At 48.6% G+C, this 10,669-nt stretch overlaps 1 protein-coding gene across 2 annotated transcripts; it reads right to left on the bottom strand.

Moving 5' to 3' along the window:
* Positions 1–542: 542 nt before the first annotated feature.
* On the bottom strand, positions 543–9,987 carry POPDC2 (popeye domain containing 2). 2 transcript variants are annotated; one of them, XM_042809575.1, is made up of 4 exons: positions 9,094–9,987; positions 7,025–7,133; positions 4,508–4,886; positions 543–852 (listed from the first exon to the last, which is right to left on the bottom strand). In XM_042809575.1, exons 1-4 carry the CDS (start codon positions 9,582–9,584, stop codon positions 770–772), a joined length of 1,062 nt encoding a protein of 353 aa, XP_042665509.1. In that variant the 5' UTR covers positions 9,585–9,987; the 3' UTR covers positions 543–769. The 2 variants fall into 2 exon arrangements, with proteins under 2 accessions (XP_042665509.1, XP_042665508.1); XM_042809574.1 differs by having other exon boundaries at positions 768–852; positions 4,370–4,886.
* Positions 9,988–10,669: the final 682 nt, after the last annotated feature.

Below are 10,669 nucleotides of genomic sequence, written 5' to 3'. Positions count from 1 at the left end.
TTTTGCTCTCACTCATATCCTTCACTGTGTGCACAACCCGAGACCAAGCCCCACTGAGTACAGAAATGCCATTTCAGACTCTCCTTCTCACCTGAGTCCCAGTTTCTCCTCTTCCTTATTCCAAAAGACACAACTCAAACCCTTTGCCAGAAACTGGTATTGTCTTTGATAAGCAGTGCTTGCCAGCAGTGAGAAACCAAGTCCCTAGAAGGACCCTTACTACAGCAGATGCCTACTGTGATGTAATAGATCCACTCTCCATATTCTGCCTTCAGATACATGCCCATTACCAAAGCCACCAGGCACCCCCATTTCTCACTGTACTTTTCCCCATGGCTTTCAAACCACCTCACATTCTTCAAGCAGCATTATCACCCTCTCCAAATCCTCAAACACCACCAACTTCTCCTCTGTCTTTAATTGGAATCGTTAAATCAAAGGGAACACAGATCCCGTGAGCAGCTCATGCTGCTTGCAGCCGTACTGCAGTGCCATGGTACCAGGCCTGCCAACATGCCCTGGACAGGCAGGACTAGAAACCAAACCAGGGAATCACCCTGGGGCCAGCAGGTTGAAGCAAACATTGTGGAGTGGGAGGTGCTGGAGGGTCACTGCAGTCCCACGCGTGTGCTTCAATGTGCTCCTGAGTGTTCGTGTCCATGCAGGCAGACATTTTGGTGCGTTCTACAGAGTGTCCATCTGGTCAGAAAGGTGTGTGAGTACACACGCCCCCCAGGTGGGGCTTGGGATCCAAACAGCCTGCTGTTCCCTAGAGCTCGGGTGTCTGCGTGGGAGCCAGGGGAGCTCGTCCTTTGCAGGGAGCAGGAAGGTGGCTCCGGAGGTTCTCAGAGGCTGTGGAAAGAAAGCAGTGGAGCAGGAAGGAAAATTAAGGGGGAGAGAAAGAGACAAAGAAAGAAAGCATCGTTAGTGTCAGAGGAATAATTCTTACTTGTTTTGCAAACCTTTCCAAGACACAAACCTCACAGAGCTCGCCATTACTTTTCCTCCTCCCCCTCTCCTGTTAAATTAGCATGCAAAACCATATAATTCTTCCACACACAATAAATCAGAAAATGTTATCCAAGCACACTGAGGCAGCAAAACCAAAGCTTTTCCAAGCACTTTCTGTGATACCACTGGAACAAAGCCCACAGCTCCTTTAGTTCTGCTCGCAAAGCAGGTGTAAAAATTCCTACTAACATAGACACCAGGCTACAGCCCATCGAGCACCCATCCATTTTGGCCACCCAAGAGAAAGCCAGCTCACAGATGCAAAACTAAGTAGCAGCAGCTACGCATCTTGCAAGCATTTATAGAACAAGCCAGAGCGAATGCAATATGGAAGGGGGAAAAGGCAGGTGGCTTCTGGTTGTATCAACTTTCATTCAGGGATTAAAGCTTTGTTTGCTAGGGAACACTGGGCTATACAGCAGTATGCTGCTAAAGCAAATTTTGAACAGAACCCTTGAACCTGTCTCTTCTAAACAGGCGAATTACTGAAACAGCTGTTCTCCTGAAAAAGCATGTGTTCTTCAGTAGGATAACACAGTCTGTTTGCTTGCAAGCAGACTAGAAATTCTCTCAAGGACTAGATGATAAGTCCAATAGGACAACACATCTCACAGAAACAGCCTCAAGGTGCAAGGAGGAGGTTTAGGTTGGACATCAGGAAGAAATTCTTCACAGAGATGGTGACCAGGGATTGGAAGAGGCTGTCCAGAGCAGTGGAGTTCCACTCCTGAAGGTATCTAAGAGATACGCAGATGTGGAACTAAGAGATGTGGTTTAGTGATGAGATTCAGTAGATCACACTGACTGTTGGACTTCATGACCTTGCAGGTCTTTTCCAACGGAGATCTATGGACATTCAAAAATCACTGTAGTCATTCAGAAATTGTGTCCTGCATTGTGGCATAGCAAGGTGGCAATATCAATGAAAAGAAAGGTGATTTGCAGAAGCACTCCAGCAAGAAGAATTTAGAGAACCAGAAGGTAATTACCCAGGCTGGAAGCTGCTCAGGAGACAGATGAGAGCTCAGGACATGGGAAAGCCCCAGGAAAGCTCTGAGACCACAGCTATTGCATACTCAAGCAAGGATGCTGTGGGGACTATCCCTGTTTACTGTTTTCACCATTTCTAAGACAGAAGTTACAAAAGTGCTTGTTCCCAGTCAGGAGGGAGAACAGCAGCTCCTCTCTAGCACTACCTTTTGCTGTTAAGTGCTCAGGTCATGGTGGAACAATGTGCTGGTGTGACAATTGACAAAAGGAAGACCATCCCCTTCCTCCACTGCAAATACAGGCCTCTGGAACATTCGGTCTTCTATCACAAGTCTCTACTCCAAATATCAACCCATGCTGACATTGCCTCTGTCCCAAGATCCAGAAAGACAAGAGCTTCCAAATGTTTTAAGAGGACTTTGTGACAGAATATGGACCTTTGTGTTGCATCCCATGAACTTTCCCTAATGCAGATGTAAACGAGCACCTTTTGCATGCATGTTCACAGTATCATCTTATGCCAAATACATTTGGCTGAAAGGTTCAATTGAAGAAAAGCTGTGGTATTCCTTGCCTCCATCACTTCCTTTCTTATTTTTTTTAATTGCATTTGAAATTCTGATTTTACTGAGCTTCATCTACCAGAAGAATTCTGCCAGTGACCTGGGAATGGATATCCTAGCGCTGAGAAAACAACATACAAGCACAGACAAAGTGCCCATTTACAGCACTAACTGCATTTATTTTTGATTGCATCTATGCAACAGAAATGCCTGACAGTTAAGAGAATGACTGTCTCATAACTGATTCATGTTCCTGCTTCTCCAAGTAAGGACTGAAAAAGCTTCAAGTTTGTACCTCCAGCAGCCTACAGCCTAACTGTCAAATTAGGAGAACTCCTAAGCTAGAAAATAAATAAGGATTTTATTATTTTTTTTTTCTGCGAACCATTTTTTTTTTTTAAACTAAGCAAAACTCTTGCTGATTTGTTTTATTTAAATCCAATTCAAGGACAACCAAACACACTTGTTCCTCTCCTGGCTAGCTCCATCATATCCCAGATTTCAAGTCAGTAGATGAGGAAATGCAGGAACAGGCACATGGCTTAATTCAAAGCAGAATGGTATTGGACAGGAAGATCTTCCAGCTCCACTGCTTTCAAAACTCTTTTTAACTTTCTTGCAGACTCAGCTTGGACTTATGCAGTGGTCACTTCTAGGACAAAAATCCCAGCTCTATGCTTAGAGACTAGCAACTGGCTGCCAGAAAGCAGCATTTCAAGACAGCAGGAATGCACATTTGGAGACTGCAGCTGGTGTGCAGCAGCTGGCTAAATGTAGCTCAGCATAGAATTTATCTCTCAGTCACTTGTATGTGAATTTCAAGTATGAGCCACTCTACCAGGTATTTCTGTTCGCCTGTACTGCCCCAATGTCCCCAAGCCCAGCAATTTCCTTCCCCAAGAGCAAGGAGCTGGCATTTTGGAGAGGAGCATCTTATTCCCACTTACCAGAAAGTAGAGCTTGGGGCATGTAAAAACAACATTTTACATTTGGCCTTCTGCGGTTCAGGGTCATTGGAGACTTTGAACAATGCACAGTGCTCCCCACTATCCATCCACATTAAGACCTAGAGGTGGTTTTACTTGTGCTGTCCTCAGTGAGGTTGTCAGCTCCCTTACCTGTATTTACCCTCCTCAGTTCCATACCAGAGTATCTCCAGTCACAGCTCTACCTCACATAAGCAGGCTAATCCCATGCTGTCCTTGCAGATACCCATACATCCCACTAACCTGGATGTCATTATAGTGCCTCTGCCTCCACAGGGGGATGGAGAGGACAAGGCAGGAAGGAGCTTCCTATGAGCTGGTGACCAGTCCTTACACCCCACTGTGTGCCTGTTGCCTGTAATTAAGTTTTTACCTCCTCCTGCTTAAAATCATGCAGGTCAAGGACATCTCCTTGAGTTCTCTGTATCAGCTGGCAAAAAAATGCTGCCAAGTGCAGCAGACCTCACAGCAGTATCACAGTCCTTCCCAGCACCATAATGACCAAGCAGGTACACCTGACAATCATAAGGTACATTTGTGGTGATTTCCTTGGGGAAAAAGAGGGCTGTGTAGTGTGGGTTTATACCTACTTGTATGCTAACCTCCGTAACAGGAGAGCAAGGCATCCTGCGCTGGTAGTGGGAAGCCACCAGGAGAGAACTGGTAAGGCCAAGCAGCCACTATCTTCTGCTCTGCTTTTAGGCTGCTGTACCTCTGCCCCTGGGGACATCAGGGGAGCCACCTGCACTTTTCCTTACCTCTGTGGCAAGCAAGGGCAAGAGGCTGGGGAATTACTTGCTGCCACTGGTGGGTACTTACGCAGGGGTGCCACGTGGGGTGACGCATGCCCGTGCAGGGAGCACCCTCACTTCATATACTCCCCTTCGCTCACATAGTCCATAAATGACCCCGGTAACTCAGCAAAATCTTCCAAGACAAGACTGGTGGAGTCCTCACCCAGCAGGTCGCTCTCAGCCCGGGAGGACCGAGGGCGTGAAGCAGGTGGTGGTGGTGGTGGAGGCTGTGGAGGGGGTTCCAAGGCCCCGTCCAGCCCATGTTCAGGCTGTGGTGAGTGCGGCAGCTCCTCGGCCTCCTCCAGCTCCCCCTCTGAGGAGGCCGGGCCCAGGACATGGTAGAGGCTGGGCAAGCGGATGTCAAAGCGGAGACCAAACTTGGCGAAGAGCTTCTCATTGAGGGAGTAGAGCTTCTCTGAGATGTCATAGCCCAAGTGGGAGGAGAAGAGGCGGGCAATGTAGCGGTCCTTCCTCAGGAGGAGGTACAGCCGCCGCCTTGGCCAGGTGATGTAGCTGCAGTCAGTTTCAGCTGTCAGTGTGACCTGTGGGGCAACAAGGGAGTCATTATAGCCATTTTTTACACTAGCTATAAGACCAGGCTAACAATAATTTTAAAATATACAACACATGACCATATATTGCAATAAATATAATAATAAAACGTAAGAGACATATGCAGGGTGAAATACCCTTGGGCCAGAGAAGAACATCCGAATGTAATGGAGACACAGGCATGCAAACAAGCGTTGGAACCAAAATATCCTGGGGGCTCCCTTTCACTCCATACACAGGGGTCTCCTTGGCCAGTCACTGTGGCAGAGGGCCATTGGGAAGCTGAACATGGCTTGGCTGCAAGTGTGTGTCCTTGGGATTGATACCTAACACTGCTGCCATGCAAGCAGCTGCCCTATGAAAGAAATACAGGACCTAATAGCTGAGAACTTCCCCAGGACAAGGTTAGCGAGAGTATGGGTCACACAGAAACTGCAGTGAGAAGAATCTCATTTTCCTAACCAATTTCTGGCACTGCCTCTCCTTTTCACAAGGGATTAGCTGAACTGCAACAACAAAACCTGGTTAGATTTTCTCCTAACCAGGGCAACATGACAGGATTTGTTCATGAACCTCTGGCATCATCAGAGCTTCTGGGAAAATGAGCCAGCCACAAAACCCAACTCCTCCAGGCACTGGAAGCCAGCAGCTCAGCAGCAGTGTGGAAGAAGATGTGGCCAAAGCATAAGGCATGAGAAAAAGTGGAGTAAGTCAGGCTCTTGCCACTTCTCAGAGGTCCTAGAACTGCTCAACCCAGACAGCTACAGGGGGAAACGTGGGCAAGAAAAGCCTTCCATGTCCTCTTCCAGCAAAGGTCTAGAGTCAAATATGCATTTTTCTACCCAAGTGACTGTAGTGCTGGAAAAGGTTGAGATGAGATAGTCTTATCAGTGACGCAGATAAGAGGAACTAGTGGGTCTAACACTTGTCCAAGATAGCATGTTCCCACAGGCATGAAGAACAATGTTCTACCAGGAACAGTACCATCAAACCAGACCTGATGAATTTCGGTCTCATGCAGCCTGATAATTCTTCATTCTCCTTAGTGAGCAGACAAGGATTTAAGCATTTCTAGCATGCTGCTGCAGCCTTTCCCCACCCAGACCAACACTACCTATCCCAGTGCCCTGGTGCAACTGATCTCCCTGACCAGGAGCTCTAGGAACATTTGGTTTCACAGAAATTAGCTCAGAAAGCACTGCAGATGCCTGTGCAGATGTTTCCTGCCTTAGATGAACCTCTTCCCTCAGGGAACAACAGTATTGCTCTCTCTTATCAACTGTTACTCAAATAGAACTCAGGAGTGGATTGAAGCCTGGTGCAGAACACAAAATACCTCCACCTCTGGCACAGCCATGCTGTCGTTACTCTTCATCCACCTCAGTACCTTGGCCTGACATCTCAGTTTTTGTTAACAAGCTGTATCCTATGCCACCCTCACAGGGTCAGCCATGCCCTGCTGCTCCTTCTCTGGTACGATTGTGATGATCAGTGATGGCAGAGGTCTCAGAACCAGTCACCATGACCTCCCCCTCACGGTAACCTGGACAAATTCAGACCTGAGGAAAGCAGGTATGGGGAGCTGCCTTGGCTTAACCAAGTCTGAACACGGCTGTCCCCATAAGAGCATAATTCCCTCATGACTGTCCCACCCTCCCCATAGATTAGTAAAGCCCCTCCTCATATGCCCCAACTGGCACACACTGGATTGACATCCTGATAGCTATCAGCCAACCCCATAGGTTAAAGGCGGAGAGATACGGGCTTGCATAATCTCCTCCAGAAGGAAAGCCAAACAACAAATACTGTGGTGTTGACAGCAAGAGCAAAACCCTCTCAATTGCTGCGAATAACAATCGCTCTGGTCTCTCAGCAAGAGATTCCTCTGCTCAGAAAGGACCATATTCAGGCGTGAATCATCCTTTCTGCTTCTCCACCCCAATTAGATGCCATCCTGCCACAGAATAATGCAGCCCACTGGGCAAACATTTCAGTGTTGGTTTAAGGGAGCATTCTGACAGCAGCGATCCAGCAACCCAAGGCCTCCCCGCCTGCTGAACGGTGCCTGGCATTGCTGCTGGCTGGCTGTGGGAAACCAGGAGTGAGCCTGGGTGACACTCAGGGTTACCTGGAACGTTCCTTCCTCGGAAGGCCGTAGTGACTCCCATTCTGGAGAGTCCAGGAACTGGTATGGAAAGATGTAGTGGAGGAACTGCCCATCCTGGCTCACACGGACCCTGCAGATACAGGCAAGATGCACAGGCTTAGATTGCAAAGCAGATATCCCATGAAATTGACCACACAGCCAGTCCCACCTGCAAGGAGAGGCCTTTTCCCTGCCTCATGTGTGTCCCACAGCCTACCAAAGACTGCTGCAAACGCTCTGGCCTTTGGGGTTGTCTCTCTTTTTCTCAGTGGGAAATGAGATTCACTGCCTCTGCCCTGCTCTCCACCTGTTTAATTTTTACTGCATACCCAGCCCTCACAGGTGCAATGCCAGTCCTAAACCAGGACTTCTCAGTCAACAGGACTGCTGCTGTTCAAGTACTTCTCAGCCTGACCATACCTCTTTCTACCTGCATCTTCCCACTTTCCTTTGAGTTGCATGAGGGCAGGCAATCCTCACCTCCATGCTGCACAGTCCTCTCCAAAAATCACGCTGGCATCGTGCTGCAATCTCATAGTTTGCTGCACATTCAATCTTGCAGCCTCTTGCCTTCCAAGCATGCACTGCCTGGGAAGGTCAAGGACTGTAAAACTTTCTGTTCCAGGCACTTCCTGTGATTCTAGCCCACCTTATCTTGTTATTATTCCATTCCAGAGAGGGCATCAGAAGAGCAGCAGTGCTCTGCAGGGTCAGCCACAGCCTCATAAGGTAACAGGGTGGGTAGCAAGAAATGCAAATCCAATCCCATCTCCACAGAGCATCCCATAGCAAGATGCATACTTCCCACAGCAAAAGAGAGCAGAACAATCCCACCAGTGCTGGCTATACTGCACATTGCAGCATTTCGTGCTCACAGAGCAGCAGCAGGTGACCCAGTGCAAGGCAAGGCAGCTCTCCCCAGAAATGTTATTTGCAGGTCTGGTACGCTTCAAAGGAGGATGCGCAGCCTAGAATTTGGTAAGAAGGGCATCCAGTAGAAATACACGTATCCAATTTCCTCCCAGTACGTTGCCTAGGTTGGTAGTCCCCGCTCTTAACACATCCTCCAGAAATGTCCAAACATACAAGAAAAAGCAAGGACAACCCTTCTTCATGCATTGTCTCACCTCCACTGCAGTAGACCACAAGTTCCAGGTGATGCTGAATTCATCTTCCCAAAGGAAAATCCTTGTGAGACACTTACAGGTCTCTTTCCTTTTTTACTCTCTCTTGACATTAATGCTGAGTGCCTGGCAGCAGTTAATATCACTACTATTTTCTGTATTTAGATTGTGAAAATTGGAAAAGAGACATGATCATGGGAGTGTGCCACAGGCTCTAGGGTAAACAAATGCCAGTACCTCATCAGCACTGTTCGCCCTACAGTCAACCCCCACAGTAAGTAAATAGCAAATTAACATAGCTTGAAGGCAAACAGCTACAACCATCTACAGGTCCTCCTTGATGGTCCAAAGAAACAGCATGACAACACAAAAAAGGAAAGGGGCCTGCTGAGGTGAGATGGATTTGACAAAATGACCCTCAAAGTGGAAAAACAGAGCCTTGAAGGTTCAGGAAATGGGGACGGAGCTCTCCCTTAATGCTGCTGGCCAGGGCAGCAGGTGAACCAAAGACTTGCTTGGCATACTCAGTCACCAACAGCACAGAGCCATTTCTGGAACCCACAGAGAACACAGGTTCAGACACACCTCCAGCTCTCATGGCTCCAGGTCTACTCCCACTAGAAATAAAATCACTTTAAAAAGACAAAGAAAGAGGCAAGGATCCCCCCAAGGATCCCCCCCATGTTATCATAAGCACAGCTTTGCTGGCTGTGTATCATTACCTGAAATATTTTTATATATAGAAAAAGCCCAAAGGCAAATTGAAAAGAAAAAAAAATATCAGCAAAAGCAGCAGGCAGATGTATATCACAAAGCCCTTTCAGAGGAAGGAAATAATCACCACCCCAGTTAGTACGGAGGGAGAAAACTACCAACAGCAGCCTCAGTGCTTTGCTGTGGGCCTGCTGGGAACCGGGAGAGTTTTACCTGCCAGACAGCAGCAAGGAGAGCCGGTCGATGGGCGTCTTGCCCTCCACTGCGTAATTCTGGTCTCGGACTAATGATTGCACTTGCTCTTCACAGCACTTCACAATTTCTCTGTAGACTTCCAGGGGCACCTGCAAGGGCAGGTACATGGCCTTGTAGAGAAGCTCAAACTCTTCGGGGACGGTGTCTCTGCGGAGTCGGTAAGCCAGGTGAGCCAGCTGCAGCACGCAGGTGAGGACGAGCAGCACATTCCAGACTAAGATGTCAAGGCCACAGGCGCTCAGCCAGCCCCACAGAGCATAGCAGAAGTAGCCCGGGGCCAGGAGGCCAAAAATGTAGAGGGATCCAAAGATGCCGCTGCCACCCATGTAGCCTAGGAGGACGATACAGCTGGCCAGATGGTAGGCCGCTCCCTCCATGTGCTCCTTCCAGGCATGGCAGGCAGGAGGCTGGAGGACAGCTTGGTCCCAGGAGGGGCTGCTGGTGCTCATCCTGCCCCGGCTGGCTGGAGTTAAAAAGCAATTGTCATATGCAAAGAGTGCAGAGGTCTGAAAGCAGAGCTGCTGGGTGGCTGTTCCTCCTCCTACTCCTCAGTGCCGGCCGGTCCCTCAGCAGTGCACTTCACAGCAACATGTTAAAGCTCTGCCAGATGTTTTCACTACCGAAAAATCCCCAAAGAGCTCACTTTTTCTCTTTGTGGCTCACAAATCAGGCTGGCCCTCTCCCTAGCCGCACCAAAGAAGAGCAGATCTGGCGAAACAGAAGCTGAAAAAACTCAGGCAAAGAGAAAGCAGAGGCCATTAGCTGGAAAACTCTGAGCCCAGTTAGAGATCTGGTTGCAATGCTCCTGTCGCCAGCCCTCTGGCAGTGAAAATGAGCCCGCGAGAGAGCGGCAGGGAGGGCAGGGTTGGATTTGGTATGTCTATCACTTGGCAGCAGCGAGGAGAGGGACCCCAGAGGGATAACCATGTTTGGAATTGAAATCCAAGGAGCAAAAGCAGCAAGGGGAATGGAGAACAGGCACGCACCCGCCACTTAACATAACTCAGGCACCCAGATAAGTCCAGTGCAGTGAGGGGAAAGGAGAGGCAGAGCAACGGGCTTTATCACTGAGAACTCCAGGCATCTGCAGGGCTCAGCACTGCTCTGTGCTCTTACAAGAGAGTGACTCTCACACGGAACAAAAAAGGAGAAAGGTTGTCTCCTTCTCCTGCTGCAACAGGCAGCGGTGCCAGAATTTCAGCAGAAGAGAGGCAGTTCCATAGAATGTTATTTTCCAGCAATGGGCTCTGCAACACAGCCTCTCCATGGGCAGAGCATTTCAGACCTAGAGGCTTGAGGTATAGCACCAGAACACATTTGTGAGTGCAAGGGACAGAGCTAAAGATAGTGAGCGGCTGGGACTCAGCTTTATCTGTTGTGAAGAGGAGATTATATTGCCTAAAAGTTCCAGAGCATAGCATTTGGAAGCATGCTTTGCAGGGACATCCTAACTGATCGAGGATTCTTTCACCCCACGAGTAACAGGCCTGTGTTGTCAGCCACGGATAAGATGTGTAAATGCAGCTTTTCCCCT

The sequence above is a fragment of the Centrocercus urophasianus genome, unplaced genomic scaffold, assembly GCF_019232065.1.
Source record: "Centrocercus urophasianus isolate 14NV4802_14NV808 unplaced genomic scaffold, USGS_Curo_1.0 seq_12, whole genome shotgun sequence".
NCBI classification, from domain to species: domain Eukaryota; kingdom Metazoa; phylum Chordata; class Aves; order Galliformes; family Phasianidae; genus Centrocercus; species Centrocercus urophasianus.
Note: the sequence above shows the minus strand (reverse complement) of the source record. Positions and strands in the feature narration are given on the sequence as shown.

Coding starts and splice junctions, on each gene's coding strand:
- POPDC2 (XM_042809574.1), bottom strand. CDS start 9,584: ATGAGCACCAGCAGCCCCTCCTGGGACCAAGCTGTCCTCCAGCCTCCT. Junction 7,134..9,093: donor TCCTTGCTGCTGTCTGGCAG/GTAAAACTCTCC, acceptor CTGTATCTGCAG/GGTCCGTGTGAGCCAGGATG. Junction 4,887..7,024: donor CCGAGGAAGGAACGTTCCAG/GTAACCCTGAGT, acceptor GTTGCCCCACAG/GTCACACTGACAGCTGAAAC.